Raw genomic sequence first — 17,535 nt, 5'->3', positions numbered from 1 at the left:
GCGTTGCCGAGGCTACTGCGAAATCTCGCGGTTAGTTTTGCAAAGCTCTGGTTGCGCTGAACCCAGCCTTTGTTGGATCACGAACCAATCAAACTAGGTTGAAATATTTTGCAAAAATAAACTGCACCGTTTTCAAAATATAGTGATAAATTATCTCTAGCATAACGTTTGTTTTACTCTAGCTAAAATTTTGCACAGTTTGTGGCGTCATCATATCCCTGGTAAAAATTGGCGATAGGAGCTGCGTTTCAAAATACCATGGGAGTTCTTATAGCCGACTGAAGAAGGCGATAGAAAATCATATAGCTGGCTGTAGAAAAAGAAAAAAATTACACAGCCGGGCTATAGTTCCTATCGCCAGGCTTTACACTTTATCGCCTGGCATTTGCTTTTTCGCCTTCGGCTATAAGAAATTGTGTAGGAATTCGTGTGCTTTGTAAATCCTTAAGTTTGTACGGAATCACCTCAATTACAAAACGCACATTATATTTTCCTTTACTACATATTTTTTTTTCATCAATTAAAATGAAAATAATCCATACAGAGTGTGCAAACATTTCAAAGTCATGAGTTGAAAAACGCTGACTCCACGAGATTAAATATTAGAACCTAACACAAAGGGAAGCAGCGGCGCACTGGCGCCTACAAACCTAACAGGGATACTTCACGCATTGCGCAATGCGTGAAGTATCCCTGTTAGGTTTGTAGGCGCCAATGCGCGTTTCGCGCTGGCTACGGCGCTTGAAGCAACTATTTCACATCAGAGGTATTGCACAGGAATGGCAGGCATATCCTTCAAAAGTACGGAACATTCCTCGCAAAATAAATCAGGATACTACGGCCAAAAAAGAGAACGGTAGTTCAAAAACTCACTAAGTCCTAGCATCCGTAATTAGTATAACGTTTAGCATACACTTTATCGCCAGGCTGTTGCTTAATCGCTATCGGCTATAAAAGGCTATAAGAAATTGTGTTGCCGGCTATAGAAGCTATTGGAAATCTTACAGCCGGCTGTAGGTCTATGATATTTTGAAACACAGATTCTACTGCCAATTTTTACCAGGGATTCTTTCCTTTGATAATTGTTTGGCTGAAATTCACGATGGCCTTTAATTTAGTGGCTGAAAATAGGCTTGTTTTCACCAAAGCTCTTTCCATGTCTTGTCATTGCCTCCTGTGCCTCTGAGAGTATTCTACTGGGTCATCTCAGTGACAACTCCAATATATGACCACTTCTCTCAAACAGAAAATGAACAGCGTCGGGATTCTATCATACAGAAAAAAGGAGGTGTTTGCATTTCGGGCATACTGAATTTTTTTGATGACGTGGATCGGCGTGTGATTTTTATCATCGATTTTCTTGAAAATGGTGTAGTTAATGGCAAAATTTCATTCCATATAAAGTGTTTAAAATTGAATCATGTTGATTTAAGCAAACAATTCGGACGTCATGGTTCATTTTTCCTACTTCGGGTTCCGGATTGTGCTAGAGTACCTCCTGTTCCAATCTACGTCACGGGGTGAACATTTGAACAATCTTCAAGATGCAAACCCCTCCTTTTGTTTCTCTATGGGATTCTATGACATTCGAGCTCATTTCTCGAGTAAGCTGTACAATTACTCGGAGACTACTTTTGACGAGGCCTTTAGAATATTGGCTATGGGGCAAGTGGGCCGCGTTGGATAATATTCGGCGCGAGTCGGCGTGGCTCGCGACTCGACGCGAGGGCAGTCTCCCGCCCGGTTCCTCCGGTGCGGTGTGCCGATCCTGGAAGCCGTCCATAAATCAACCGAGTGTCGTCACTATCAGCCTCGTTAGCAAGCGCCCGAGGATTCCCCAACGGAGTCCAGTAGGTGTGGCGGACACAGAGACTGGATGAGGATCCTAACCCGGGGCAAGGGGTGGAAGGGTGCAACAGTGGGCATCGAAAAAAGCTTCACTCATCGTTGCCATGCTAAAAATTCCCCTGTCGCCGCCTCGCCTTAGACTCGCCGGCACCTCCACTACTTCGATTTTTATTCTCCAGCATAGATAGCTCCGTGAAAAAAGCTATTAAAGCATTAAACAAGTGATGCAAAGCACAATTCACGGAGAAAAAAAAACTTCGTGCGTGGGACCCCGAAGTTGAGGTCATATGGATCTCTGAAGTTTTCGGATCACGTATTTAAAAACTTGAGGTCGAGCTGCCGAAGTTCGGGTTAGACATCTGAAGTACTTCGATATATATGGAAGGGTTCGGGTCATACATCTGAGGTACTCCGGTACATACCGTATTGCCTCGATGTCTGACCCGAACCTCGGCAGCTGGACCTCAAGTTTTCGGATGCGTGATCAGAAAACTTCAGACATCCATATGACCTCAAATTCGGGTCCCACGCACGAAGTTTTTTCCTCCGTGTTGAATCGGGACGTGCGAAAATCGCTAATGTCCAATTTTCCAGTCTTGAGTTCTTTTGCGTTCATAATACTTTTCGGTGTTGGTTGCAACCACAAAAGCGGTGTTAAAACTCATCATCGGGTTTTCTTAATCCCAAAACGAGTCCTTTCATCTCTTTTATGGCTGTATCAACTCTTTGAAATTACTATGAACTCTAAAGACTTAAGACTAAAAAAATGGACACTAGCGGTTTTCGCACGTCCCGATTCAATTGTATCCAGAAATGGTTCTCTGGAAATGATCGAAAAACGGTTTGGGGGCGTGGAGATAGCTTACCATTTCGTTTTTAGGCTGCAGGTTTTTAACCCTTTAGCGGCATGAGCTGAACATTGAAGAACAATTTAAGCACAATCAAAGCACTAAATAGATACCGATTTTTTTTAAATTTGCGCTCCATGTTGGTCAGCCAACTTCTGGTAGCTAGCTTGTTCTTCAAGTTTCAGCTCATGCCACCAAAGGGTTCAAAAACTGCAGCATAAAAACGAAATTGTAGGCCAACTTCACGTCCCGAAACCGTTTTTTTTTTTAAATTTTTGCGGAGAACTATTGATGCAAAAAATTGTGCTTTGTGGCTGGCTCTCAGTGTTTCAAATATTAGTTTGATATCCGAAGAGATTTTTGACATCCGTGCAACCGTCCTCCTATTTCAGTCAAAAAAACCAGTTATGGTAAGCCAACTTCACACCTAAAATTTAACTTTTGCGGAGGACTATCGACGAAAACAATTGTGCTTTGCGGCTAGCAATTAGTACTTTCAAAGTTCTCTCAATATCCGAAGAGATTTTTGAAATCCGTTGATCCGTTCTTTTGCCAGAGCCAGTGCAATCTTTCAAAAATACAATAATTGAAAATTAAAATTCTTTGTCAGTGCACGCACCTGTTCTGTCGTAGTAAGGAGAAACGCCGTATGGGCCCTCACAATGCCAAGCTGCCTTTGACAAATCATGAATTTTCGGGAAAATTAGTGAGTATTTTCCTCCAATATTTAAGAGAATTTTTTTCGCAGCTCGATTTAAAGCGTCTGAAAATTTCAATGAAAAATACTCATAACTCTCCACGAAAATAAGTATTCTCTAAGATTAAATTCGGCAGCGTTCGAATTTTCATACGGCGTTTTTACGTAGCATGGCAGTCGTATTTGGATCTCCACCAATCCGCCTTTTTTACAGTTGATTCTTATCGATCGATTCTCAAGATTCCGAGAGAAATCGGCGATGTTGTGGGGAGATTCTCTCGTTGATTCAAAAGCTTATCCGCCAATGGCGAAGCGTGAACGATCGACTATCGATATTTCTCCATTTGAAGCTATGGTAAAGAATCGATTACCAAGGTGCTCTTTGCAAACACTGTTTATCGATCCTTTTCCATATGTTTAAATGACAGATCAATCGATTTATCGCAAAGCACGCCACGCCACTGTTTCCTGCCGGCGCCCTGGTGGCTACAAGAAGGAGGAAAAAAGGATCAAAAGCTCAGGAAGCATAAATCAAAGCTCGAAAAACGGAAACGCGGGGGAGTAGCGGCGACTGCGACGGCGGTCGATCAGGTTCTGGATCTTTTTCTTTCTTTTTTTTTTTTTCTTTTTTTGGATCATTATCGATCACCAATCCGTGACGACAGCGTAAACTGTTGCACAGCTCCCACAGAATTCGGCTTCCTTCAGCTCCGAGCCGGCCACTGACCGCTCTTCGCTCTTGATGCCGCCTTGCGCTCCATCTAGGCAGGACAGGGGCGATCATGCCGTGATAACGAAGAGAGCTGAAACTCTCAAATTTTCGAAATAAAGTCTTCTTCAAAATTCGTCTCATCTAACATAAATGATTTCACTAATTTGGCTAAAACATCACAATTTGTCTTATTTGTGTGAAAACGAAACCTATTACAAAGCCATAAGTGCGCAAACAATTTTTTCACCCTTACGGTTAGGACTAGCTACGGTTACACAAGGACTATACAGTTACGGAAGGACTAACTCCGACAATGACAACCTCGTCTCGCCACCGTAACGGTCCATTCAACAGGGCAAGAAAGCCTTAAGGGCTCCCAAAAAAGAAAAAAAGGGGAGGGAGTTCGTTTAAAGGTTAATGAGAAAAACTCAAAGTACAACTTATTGCGATCACTGCTACTTGACAACCTCTCTGAAAATTGGGAGGAAAGGAAGAGTAAATAAAGTTTTGCAGGACACTTCCTTCACGCTCCGATGTCTCAGAGTAACCTACAGTTTTGGTCGAGTTGCAAAATCGTGAGGAGCAACCAAAAACTTCACGGATTGATCTGACACAAAAAAGTAACGCATAGTATCACTAAATTGGAAAATTTTTAACTAAGGGGTTTGGAAGACAAGGCGCAAAAGTGCAGTTTTTGAAAAAAATGAGATATTCATGAAATCAACTAAATCTAGCTCGAAAGTATATTCTGTGAAAAATTCACAAATAAAATCCAACTTTAAAGCATCCAAAAGTGAGTTCAGGCTTACTTTCGCCAAAAGGCTCCATGTCATTTTGAAACTTTAAACACAAATTTCTCGACGTAGCAAAGGCTGCACTTATGGGTCTTCTCCTCCATGCCCCTCGATTGGACCGTGTTTATCAGAAAGGAACCAACCCACATTTTCGAAAAAATTGAGTTGAGTTCGACTAGTTGTATATTTTCTCCTGCCAAAAACTCAAAGTCGAAAAAACAAAAATTAGCTCGTGAAAAGAGGGGTTAAAGTTTATTCTTTACATTGAGGCTTACGGAGGGGTAAAACATCAAACCTCTTAGTCTCATTTCAACTTAGTGTGGGTTGGTTTTCTGATAAACTTCGTCCAATTGTGCACTGGAATCCTTTGGTACTAGTGTGAGGCACCAAAGGATGACTGTCATAGGAGAAATTTGGTCGCCTTTGCCTGGTAAGAGCTGCGCAAAAGGTGGACTCAAGTGTCGCGAGTAGGCAACTCAGTGGGAGCGGGGAGTGAGTTGGCTGCCTGATTGAGCTGGAAAATGCCCGAATTCCCCCGGGAGCGATGGGGAAGGACTGCCGTGGGAGCTGTGATCAGGACTCGGATCAGCTGGACATCAGATTTGACGGGCCCTGGACCGGAAGCCGTGGGCGACTCACCTCGCACCGGACCGCGCCGGGCCGCGCCGCGCCGCGCCGCGCGTGCCGGCTCGAGCCGCAACAGAAACACCACCGTATTGTACTCGCCAAGTCTCACGGAATTTCTCACATACTATGAAAACGCCGCACTAGATTACAATTGCCAGATCGGCACAATTGGACATTTTACCGCTCGAATCCGATAAATTCAATTTTATAAAATGAAAATTTAAAATCTAGTTGTCTTTTCTATCTCAGCGTTTAAGTCTCCGAGTCTTTTAATACTGCCGTGCAACGCAAAACCGCCGTAAACACCATTTCATATTTTTTGGAAACAATGTATCATAGCAGAAAAACTTATGTACTTTGGGACAATGTTTCTGCAGAATTCTTTCGCAATTACTATCAAGAGTTACCCAAAATTCCTCGTAACCAATGTGTAATAAAAACGGATAATATCTTCGTTTGGAGTTTGCTTCATTAGTTTTCGTTGCGCGAATCGTGCTCTATGTGGAATTCTAGTTAAGAGACGTGTATCAGAATTCTTAAATTCGTACCTTGCTTAGTGGTCCATCACGACTTTGCACTAAAACTCAAAATTGAGTCACTGAAACTGAGGTACAGAAACATTTTTCACAAAAATTTCAGACAAACACCGCCCAAAAAATGTGAATGAGTCTATATTTCCCATCAATATTTTAAACTTGATTTGGAGTGTCGTGGGAGTATTCGTGCGTTGCAACACATTCCTCCACAAGTTTTTAGTCGAAATAAGGTCTCATTAGAAAAATCTTACGTTTAGGGTCTCACCTGGCAACCCTGTCTGGGATCAACCGCGGTCAGTTGGAAGGAAGAAGCTGTCTAGGATACCACACGAAAGATGTCTATCTAAAATTATGGTTATCAATGTGCTCTCATAATTTCAAACTTTTTCCTCGTTCTGCCGTTGGCTTCAAAAAGCGCTTCTTTCATTATATCCCACGAGGCAGCATGCTGGAATGAAATTATGATGTTAAACGAATCCCATTTACGCTGACCAGTTCCTCCTAACTTACCCTCGTTGGCCTCAGGTGACATCAGCGCAGAGAGGAAGTTCGCACACAATGGGAGGATTCTCAAATTCCTTTCAATAAATCCATTAGGATGATCGAAAGTGCAACGTTGCAGACATAACTTTGTTGAAAATCAACCTGTTTGACTTGAAGGAGAATTGGATTATCGGTTAAAATTATTATCATAACAAAGCATAAATAAGGGACGATATTTGAAACGGAAATCTCCATGACAGATTTTTTCCTCCTTCGAAAACATTATCAAAAAAAGGTTAAAACTTTGAATTATTGAGTTTTCAACGCCTAAAAAATTGGATACCGATTTAAAAATGAACCAAAACATGTATTTATGAATCAAAAAGAACATCCATTAAATATTTCTCGCACTTACATTTAATACTTATGCATTACTTAGAAATAATAGCTGGAGTACCAGAGTGAATGAACCCTCGAGCACAAAGCGTCCTCTGGAGGTTGGACCGCGTAGAGGCCAAGGGGTGTACCCTCTAAAGTTTCAGTTAAATGACGTAAATGCATAAAAATCAAACAAATTTCACCATACCGTATAGAGAAATAATTTATATTTGTAAAACATTTTATTTACATGATTTTTTTCAGCTAACAGATATTATAGTAATCACAGAGTGAAATCAAATCATCGAAAATATTGCTCAGGCATCTGCTACCAATGTGCAAGAAATGACGAAGGTGTGAAGCCGGAGGGGTAGGTGACCCGCAATGCACCTCCGTTGCAGGGCATGCATATTCTCGTAGTTCTAGGCGAGGCATAAGTCGAATCGGGATTTTAGTGGGGCACCTCGCGGAACTTGCACAACAACACAGAGTTATCGTTCACGACATTCACTTTTCCGCCTCCAGAATTCACTATAGCTCATTGTATTTAAGAAGCTATACTATTATTTCAGTCGAATCCACGATGTATTGGGTGAGGAATATATCTGATAATCGAAGTAGTATGTTACCACTCGGAACCTGGAAAACAACGTGTAATTTAGCACGGAATTTTTATATTTCTTCAAGATATCGTCATGATTTTAGAGAAAGAAAATGAAACTTTTGGTGATGTTACTCAGTAATTGTAGGTTAAATTGTGCATTTTATCCCTATCTATTTCAGAGGAATATCTATCACTCTATCACATCTTAAAAATTTGTCGATTTAAAAACGAACAAAGATTTATGGAGGCTTACTGTCTTTAAAAATCACGTGACAATAGGTTCACCTATCATCAACCGTTCACCTAATCATTTTACATTGTTTGTGCTCAAATTTACATTCGGTTTACTGCAACTCACGTTTTTACCTCACCAAATCTCTCTTGGTGTTTAAAGATAGTCCAATAAAATTGTCATTTAACCGAAAGAAAAAAATTTTGCATCGCGTGCACGGTCCCGGTTTTGCGTATAGTCTTCATCGAACTTTATTTTCGCCGAGGCATGTCTCATTTCTAATTTTTTTCTGAATCAAAATACAAGCGGATTTAAATAATAAATATTTAAATAAATAATAAATCCTATAGCCTGGCTATAGGGACAGTAACAACTCCTATAGCCGGGCTATGGGGTCCAAAACAAATCCTTTAGCAAGCCTATATTACAACATACTATTGTGCAGCAATTTTTGCTAGGGACTTGTTACCTCATTTTAAACGTCGCAGGTTGACACAAGATTTCTCACATATCCTCCTGCTGATTTGAAATTGCAACCATGCACCCATGATCATCAAAGATTTGCATTAGTCTATGTGACCTGCTCCATATCTTTCGCATTACCCTATACTTTGAGCAATTAAAACACGATACTCACTGGTATAGGCGATCAGTGGTTAGATTAGTGAAGGTGTAACTGTGAAAAGAGTGAGTTTTGTTTTTAATGTCACTTTCGGGTTCAACTCTTTGCCGACACCGGGCTTCCGTCTTATTTTCTCTCTTCGCTTGATCGAAGTCCACCATGAAATATCTTATGGAGATATTCTTTGGAGCCTCTGCGTACCAAGTAACGTTGAACGACGTCTCGTTGACCACTTTTGCTTCCACTCCGACAGGTGGACCGCAACCTGTGAGCGATAAAATTTTATGTAATGTTATGTTTCGTAGATATTAGAAAAAAAGAACAACTTGGTACGTTCAATTAAAAACCGACACACACGGAAATGTACTCTTGTAAAACCTCAAGGGTGGCCAGGAACTGTTCCAGACTATCCAACCATAAATAAGTCTCAAGAACTACATCGATGATGTCATTAATTTTCTGATATAACCTTTTCATTGCTAAATTCAATGCAGTATTAATTAGAAAACCGTTTCACATGAGTTGGGATTCTTCAAAGGCTTTACGATCCAGATGAAAAAAAACTTAGACAAGATTACAAGTAATTTTTTGATGTATATATTTGTATCTTCCTCGCACGTGGAGAGTGGAGACAAATAGACTCACCTCGATCTTCGCATCACGATTAGAGGCAAATGATAAGGGATAGACTAGAAATTCTGGATTTTCTCTCTTATTTTCATGAACATAGGCGGATCCAGACATCCCGGACGGGGGGGGGGGGGGTGCACAAGGAGGTTTGGGAGGCTTCACCAGCAAATTTTCGACATTTTAAAGCATCTTTTATGCAGTTTGAGTCAATGGACCACTAGATAAGGTACGAATTTCAGCATTCTGATACATATTTCTTAACCAAAATTCTACGTAAAACACGATGCACACAACGAAAATTACCGAAATTAACTCCTTACGAAGATATTTAATGATTCTTAATGCGTGAATTCAAACCACCCGCTCATGAAAACTCAATGCTCTACGTGATTCACGTCGCGCGCTAAACGTGATCATGACAGTCTCTGCGATATAAAAATCTGGCAACCTCAATCTTGACGCTTTGGCTCAGTTATAGCAAATTGCTAATAGTTTGAACAACACATGATGGGCAATGAACATTGTTCGATTGAGAAGCTTGCTGAAACCGTTGTAGTGGGCGATTTGACTCACGTAGAGTTTTGAGTTTCTTGTGAGCGGGCAGTTCAAATTCCTCGTAACCAATGTGAAATAAAAACGTTAATATCTTCGTTAGGAGTTGGTTTCCATAATTTTCGTTGTGTGAATCGTTTTCTACGTGAAATTCTGGTTAAGAAACATGCATCAGATCGCTTAAATTCGTACCTTGTCTAGTGGTCCATTCTTCATGAATAAGTACCAATTATTTCAGTCCTTCCTTCTTCTCTCCTCCGTTCCTTCTTTTTTTCTCTCTTTCCTTTTTCTAACTTCTATTCGGGCGATCGGGGGGGGGGGGGGGCTATGCACTCCCTGGATACCCCTATGTTCATGAAAAATCTTGAACCATAAACCCCCTCTTCCCATGAAAAAGTCTGGCTACGTCCAAATTACTGCATGTTATATTTCAAAGCCACTTCCACTCATCCTGCCCAAGGACTATCTAGCACGTTCCGTGCAGGTTCCCATCGATATTATCAAACTATTTTGATAATGACGCAAATTGCTCAGCACTTTGCCCAGCAGACACTAAGCAGGCTTATTGTTAGACGTATTGGACTTAATTAAATTATGGGCAGTTAAAGAAAAAAAGAACCAGGATTTGCAAGTTTCAAGGTTCTTTTTTATTTCATTTATTTGTACAGAGTTCTTTTCGGCATAAATATGTCAATTCAAGAGGGTTGAATGACGGAACCTCGAAAAATAACAGGTTTCATTTGCCATAAACAAAACAGCATAGTAAAGTTCCGTTTTTTCTCTGGTCTTCCTTTTGAAAATTCAATCTTCAGCATGCAGTTTACAGACTTACCTGGGAACTGCTTGTCTAAATCAGTCTCAACACCTTCCCTGACCTCATAACCCTCATAGTCTTCATCGTGCTTATCATACTCCTCCTCAGCCAATAGAAGATGGTTTGCTCTACCGGCATGAACGCTGTAGTCTGCAACGAAGTCCTCCGGTTGAGTCAACCTATTGAGCCTTTCTGGTGGTCGAACGCACACTCGTTTCGCGAAAGGTTTCTTGCTTTGAGTGCCAAAGTGTCCCTCTGATCTCGAGGCAGCATTAGAAACTGAATATCCTAGAACCAACTAATACGAAAGTTTGTAAGTGCCTTAAGTCTTATAGTTTCTTTTTAAATGGCGGCCAGACAATGACGGAAAATTATTATTTCCGATTCTAAAATTAGGCCACCATCTAGGAAAATCTTCGGGCATTTTGAACTTTAATCCCCCACAGTTTTGAAGCGTGATTGATGGGGACTTGCCAAGAACTTTCTTTTTTCACGCCCTTTTCAATGATACATTAATAGATCAAGAAGAAGGAGTTGCTATTTTAAAATTCGTGCCCTCCTCAGAGGAACTCCTCCAAGATTTCTGGAGCAAAGCAAATTCCCTTTGATCTAGAAACACCCTAACATTTAGCTCAATTGCCAAAAAAATATGTAGTGAGCATACGGAACTTCAGGATAACATTGTATGATTAACTTTTGTGAGAGATTTTGGATGCTTTTATAAAACTTACAATATGTATGAGAAAAATTAAAATGAGTAGCCACCTCACTTCACACCCTGTAGTTAGACATTTTGTAAACAAACTCATCATACTGCCTGAGTACAGAACACCACTGAAAGCCTTATTCATTTATCTCATGAATGCTCACGTTTTAATGTTTGATAACAACTTATCACCATGACAAGTTTTCAATAATACTTCTCGTCTCATGCCTGGCCTCTTAATTGGAGAGTATTCGTTGTATAAATCTTTCCCAAACGAGTGGGACTGAGGGGGACAGCTCCCCTCCCAAAATGTCCTCGGTCCCTTCCAAGAAATGTAAAGTATTTTAGACGTAAAAACGTTACAGATAAAATCATGACTTTCTTTACATTTCTTGGAAGGGACCGAGGAGATTTTCAAGATTTCTCATCTTTGACTTTGGAATTTGATCAATTTTTCGGGAAGAACGGCTTAGAATTCCTCCGAGGACGACTCAAATTCTTATAATCTTCCTAGGGAGGCTCCCGAAATCCCCCTTTAGAGCTAGGAAAATCCCCGGATCCTCCTTTAAAATTAGGAGAGCTCACTGATCCCCCTTGGCGATGTGCCTTTTAGTGCCCCTTTGGACTACTCTTATTAAGGTGACTTTCTAGCCTCCACAAAAATTTCCTATTTCCGCCTATGTTCTACGATAGAAAGAATTATGTGTACTTGATAGATCTGTGAAAATATATTTCTGCTGAACTCAATTCATTCTAAAAGTTGCATAAATAACTGAAAGAGAACCGGGACATTCTAAGAAGGGATGGCGGCAGGACGTTGACGAAGAGATGTTGCGTTGTCAACTGCCCGCTAACCTTTGGGAAGATGGGCACATGTGGCGTTTGGGTGTCGCAGAACGCCAGAGCACGGTGTAGGATCGACTTTTGTGTAAAAAGAATTGAATGGCTTCTTAAAATCACGCAATTTTATTACTTACTTACGTACAATTTTCAATCATAATTTAAAAAATCACAGTCTTTTTTATTACGCACACAAAAGTAAAGAGGTGCTCCCTAGACACACCAAGATTCTTAAATTAGTAATATTTTTAAGTCGTCGTCTTTCCGTTGAGCAGGAAAAATTTCACTCATGATTTAAAGCACCCTATCCTTCAGAATCATCGGGTAGATTTATTTTCTTGCTCCACCAGCCCCAAGAGTGATTATGCGTGGGGTAGGAAGCCGCAACTCGGAACCTGGTGGAAAAAATGTACCAAAATTTAGCTGGGCTCCACAAGTTTTATGGGCTCACAAAATCTGCTCGGAATAAAGTCGCCGGTCCAATATATTGTGAAGATTCTGAACCTAAAAAGGTCAAAATCTAGTATTAGATCGACAATGTTTTGAGGTGAGTTATAAAAGTTATTTTAAAAACCAGAATCCACAGGTAGTAACAAAAACCCTTAATGAATCTGTGATGTAAACAATTTTCCACTGCAATATTTAATTTCACTGAAAATAACTTACCAACCTATACTCGCTAAACTTTTTCTTCTCCATGTTTCCTTCGGTTTATTACTCTTAAATTATACTTTACATGGGCCGGATTAAGGGGTTGGCCACATAGGCCGCGGCCCATGGCGGCAAATCTATAGGGGGCGGCAGATTTTGAATTTTTCTTAAATGCGAGTATGGAAAATTCGAATTTAGAAAAAAATAATTACAAACGAGAAAAGGCGACAAAATCTCTAATTTTCTGAGAGTATAGTAATTTTTACTTTTGTCGTCTTTCAGTGATACAAGAGACAGCGCCTTTAATTAGTCGAGTTATGAGAGAAAACAAACACGCAATTTGGCCTGGAACGGCGCGACTTAGAGAGAAACGATGACGAGGACTAGAGATGAAAAGGAGAAGCCCTCGGCGCGGCGATCGGCATGTAACACATATTAGCCCCTACATGACTGTACAAATACTTCACGCATTGCGGCAAATTCAGTGCGATCAGCGTGAAACGCATAGTGCCTACAAGACTTCGTGAATACTTCACGCATTGCGTCAAACAGTGCATTCAGCAGCGGTTGGCGTGAAACTCATAACGCCTACAAGACTGTCGGAATACTTCACGCATTGCGCCAAACACGGTGCGGTCTGCGTGGCGCGGCGGCGGAAGTTAAAATCATTATCCACATTTATGTTTGTTCTCTCATATTTTTTTCGTTCATTTCATATGAATGGAAGACCTTGTCCACGCAGAGGTAGGTTTACGAGACTTCACTTTCGCGCAAAGTTCCGTGAACTTTTGCTAGTAGTGTTGACAGGGCTTTCCCAAAAAATGTGATCAACACAAGTAAACGCGTCTTATGCACCCCTCCCCCGCTGGCACGTTCATTTGATGGTTTTAATTGATGTTTCAAAACGAATGAGTAGGGGGCGGCAAGTAGGTAAATCCGGCCCTGTACTTTACATTTATTCGAAGTTTTATTCGGGAAGTTTCGATGAAGTTTATTGTAATCTTACAATTAGTGAACTTCGTTACGAATGTTCCTAAGTTAACTATAAAAGCTCATGAAGTGTACAATATCAGCTGTACATACATTATGCACTTAATGCCTATAGTGCGGTGCATAATATTAAGATGTTTTTCTTTTTTTTTGCCATTGATATGTAGCAAACGAATATCATTGCAGCTGAATTCCGAGAGACGCAAAATCGATTCTGAATGATCAAGACTCATGCATGGATTAAATTGATCAAGTTTCTCACCTTTATTTTGTGGTTTGCGCTTACTCTCACCTGAATGTTCACAAAAAATGTCATGCAAAAAAGCTTATTGAAAGCCGCATGATTACTGATATTTCTGCATCAAATTTGTCGATGGGGCGCGAGCGATGCAACAGTGCTTGTTAACTCCTGCATAGGGATATGAAAATGAAATTGGAAGTATTGGTGCAAAATTGAAGGAGGTTAAAATTAATTAAAGCAAAAGGAGCTATGCTACCGTGCTGAAGAAGAACGCCGTATGAACCTTCAGGCGTTGCCAAATTTCCTTAATTGATAAAACACGAAATTCTTGGTAAACTTGTGAATATTTTTCTTCCAATTTTTCAGATAATTTGGCTCGCCATTTCACCAAAAAGTCTTGAAAATGTCAAGGGAAAATATTTTTAACTTTCCTAAAAATGATCATTTTATCGATGGGAATTGGCAACTCTCGAATGTTCATACGGCGTTCTTCCTTGTGTATGTGCCTAGGATTTGTATGCAACGTAATTCCTTTTGATATGATTCATTTCCGCACATTTCTTTTTAGCATTAATTCGTCCAGTTGAACGAATTCAAATTACAATTCTTCTCGGTTATAGGTGCGTTCTTACTTACTTGTAGTCAAAATTTGGCTCAAGACAATCGATCAGCTCCTCGTGATAAGATTCGCTCGACGAGTTACTCTTTGGCTCATTATTGACGCACGTACAGCCCTTAGAGCAGAACTCCCGGCCTTTGTATCGGTAAAATTCTACAAGGAAGTAATCAATCGGATATTTTTTCCGGACCGGAGCACGCCATGAGACCAGAATGGAATTATTAGTCTCAATCTTCATTTCCGGTACTGAAGGGGGCACCAAATCTAAGTAAAGAAATAACATCTTACTGCAAAAATAATAGGTAGGTTCACGGTTAGGTCATTCACATAGTCAAATAAGAAATTATTATGCGTTTCCTTTCAAAATTGGGGCTTTGACTGATTTTCTGCTTTCAATGACAGTCACGGTTTGCTGTAAGGAAGTACATTGACGGTGTAAGTCAGCAATCACATAACTCGGTTTGCGACGTCGCAGACTTCCTGTCATACTTTATTTTTTAAACGGAAAACTACTCAACGGCAATTCTTAAAAACTGCCGTGGTTTTTCTTCTCTGTGCGAAGAAAATGTTGCATAAACTTCAAAGAATGATGTCAGTTTATTGTTGTCCTTTAAAAAAAATAGCATGGAGGCGGACATTTTCAGACAGCGCAAACGAGATATGTGATTGCCGACTTACGCCGCCGTCGATATTTAAAAAAGAGCATTGAGCATCCTGCAAAAATTAAGAGGGATGTGCATATCAGAAACGCGCGTACATAAAACGCTGACCAAATTCGGAAATGGGTACCTGCATTACAAAGTTCCATAATCTCCAATTGTGTTTCAGTTGTTGTCATGTTCTTATTTTTTATTGTTTTATTTGTTGTTTACTTTTTATTTTGATGGTGGTGAAATTAACTGAAGTATTATCATGAAATTTCGATAATTTTCGTAAAAAGGCTGGAGAAAATTCTCAAAGAATTGTTGATTTTGGGTTTTTTGAAAAATATAGCAAGAACGGAAATTTGCAACGTCGCAAACGGAGATCAACATTTTTTATTGCACCCATCGATTTAAAAAAGTAGCAAAGTTGAATCGTTAAGCAGATAAGAAAATACCTTTTTTTTCTAAATTTTCATCATGATATTTTTTTCTTACTTGGATCTAACGTAGGAGGATTTTCGTCCAACTTGTTATTCTCCTCCTTCTCATTCCCATAGCACATCTCGGTATGACTTTCTTCTCCTTCTTCCTCTCCCTTGTCGTGTGTCATATTTTCAGGATCTGTCAGCAAATGTCTCAGCTCTAAAAAAGAAACGCCATTCGATCATCCATTTCACTATGTTTAAAAAGATCTCTTACCCTCAAACTCTCTTACTCTCGTACTCTTAGATTTTTTCCGTAAGAATATTCCAATGTGTACCATTTCTGTGACAATAAAATATAAATTAGTCAAGCTTTGCCACAAGATAGCTCTACAAATTAACTTAAGGCATAGCTAAATTCAAGCAAAACTTAATTTAGGCCAAATCCGATCATTGAACGTTGGCCCACAATGGTTTCCTTTCTATCTGGAGAGGTACCATTTTTACATTCTTAAATTCAGTTGGTGTAAATCTGCGCCGAAATGCATGTGATTACTTACGATTTCGGGAGTCGCTTCGCCGCCGAAGACTTGTGTCTGCAGACCTGCATTGCAGTCCCCTCATAGATACAGTACTTTTCTTCACATTCAGCCGAAAATTTAAAGGAATATGTTCTTCCTCTGCCTTGTAATCATCGTTGCCCCTTCCAACTGCCTCTCCGCTTATCAACTATATTAATATTTGCTCCAAGTTATTTTACAAAATTATATTGACTAGAGTACCTTTTTAGGGAGAGTATGGCCATTGGCCCCATAGGTGGTGCTTAAGGGCCCAAAAATGGCGGTGCTTTGTTTTGGTTTTTGGGTTATCACCTGGTTATCACTTGGTTATACCAACCGCATTTGCTGCCAACCATGGTGTCAATATGATTTTTCTCAAAAATAGCACACGATTGGCCGTAAAACTATAAAATACTCCGTAATAATGCATTTGAGTAAAGTTCTCGTTGCTGATAAGGAAGTCAAACTACATTTTGAGTAATTTTTTATTTACATTCACTTACATGCAGCGTCCACCGTTTTTAAGCCAAGGCCCTGGAAGACTCCATTCAGTCTATGATGGCTGAGCCAATCAGAGGTAGTAACCGCAGTTGCCATACTCTCCCTTAAAGGTACTCAAATATTCACCATTGACACCCAAGACCGCTCTTACGGTTTTGAGTGTCTTACTCGTATGAGAATTTTATCGATTCACTGTTAAAGTAAAAACAAATAGGGAGTTAGAAGAAGAAAAAGGGGAAGAAAAGAAAAATATGCACGAGAATTATGAACCGAAAACAGTTTAAAAAGGTGGTAAAATAATACCGGATCCACACTATTCCGAGGAAGAAAGCTGCGAATAGTACACAAAGTGAATTGGAATTCCAGAATTAAAGAGAGTGGCTAAAATATGTAGACACATAACTGAAAGAAAAGCATTCAGCCCATGCAGATTTAATTTTGAGAATCCTTACTTAATTTGAGGACTTTTGGGGGGTTTACTCTTCCCTTGAAAAGAGTGAAAGAGTGTGAGCATGTATGTAACCATCCTGCTTATCATTATACTTATATTGCTTTCAAGGATACGCACATGAACTAATAATGCAACGACACAGATCGATCCAACATTGAATGAAAACTCACTAAGGAACATGTTTATGTTATTCGATCATAAACTTTACTTAGAAACACACCCCGTCAATCATTGATATTCCTTTGACAAAAGTTATAAAACAATCGTTCGTTATCAGTTCATCTAGAATCGGAAAATGACTGTTTGACAATCATGCTTTGAAAAACTTGTAGATGGAATTTTATTCTGTTCAGCATCCATTGCAGTCAAAATTATATCCTAACAATCTGTAGGAAATTTTATCCTCTTTTCTTCTGTTTTTTTTTTTCGTTTTTTTTCTTTCTTTTTTTTCTTTAGATAAACCGTTCCTAAAAAGAGATATTCGCAAAAACCTGATCAGGCATTCTCGAACTTTTTTTTGTGGCATATCGGAC

The 17,535-nt window shown here is 39.8% G+C and overlaps 2 protein-coding genes across 7 annotated transcripts; both read right to left on the bottom strand.

Moving 5' to 3' along the window:
- Positions 1-7,128: 7,128 nt before the first annotated feature.
- Positions 7,129-11,267, bottom strand: LOC109031854 (uncharacterized). Its single transcript, XM_072296604.1, has 4 exons — positions 11,109-11,267; positions 10,396-10,675; positions 8,397-8,646; positions 7,129-7,562 (listed from the first exon to the last, which is right to left on the bottom strand). The coding sequence occupies exons 1-4, from the start codon at positions 11,226-11,228 to the stop codon at positions 7,487-7,489; spliced, it is 726 nt and encodes a 241-aa protein (XP_072152705.1). The 5' UTR covers positions 11,229-11,267; the 3' UTR covers positions 7,129-7,486.
- A 761-nt stretch (positions 11,268-12,028) lies between these two features.
- On the bottom strand, positions 12,029-17,276 carry LOC109031870 (uncharacterized). Of its 6 annotated transcripts, XR_011899230.1 has the most exons (6): positions 17,120-17,276; positions 16,051-16,219; positions 15,564-15,710; positions 14,442-14,688; positions 13,827-13,973; positions 12,029-12,427 (listed from the first exon to the last, which is right to left on the bottom strand). XR_011899230.1 is itself a non-coding variant. In XM_072296605.1 (5 exons), the coding sequence occupies exons 1-5, from the start codon at positions 17,180-17,182 to the stop codon at positions 12,343-12,345; spliced, it is 711 nt and encodes a 236-aa protein (XP_072152706.1). In that variant the 5' UTR covers positions 17,183-17,276; the 3' UTR covers positions 12,029-12,342. The 6 variants fall into 6 exon arrangements, 5 of the variants coding, with proteins under 5 accessions (XP_072152706.1, XP_018899217.2, XP_018899220.2 ...); XM_072296605.1 differs by lacking the exon at positions 13,827-13,973; XM_019043672.2 differs by lacking the exon at positions 13,827-13,973 and having other exon boundaries at positions 12,029-12,318.
- Positions 17,277-17,535: the final 259 nt, after the last annotated feature.

The sequence above is a fragment of the Bemisia tabaci genome, chromosome 2 (genome assembly GCF_918797505.1).
Source record: "Bemisia tabaci chromosome 2, PGI_BMITA_v3".
NCBI classification, from domain to species: domain Eukaryota; kingdom Metazoa; phylum Arthropoda; class Insecta; order Hemiptera; family Aleyrodidae; genus Bemisia; species Bemisia tabaci.
Note: the sequence above shows the minus strand (reverse complement) of the source record. Positions and strands in the feature narration are given on the sequence as shown.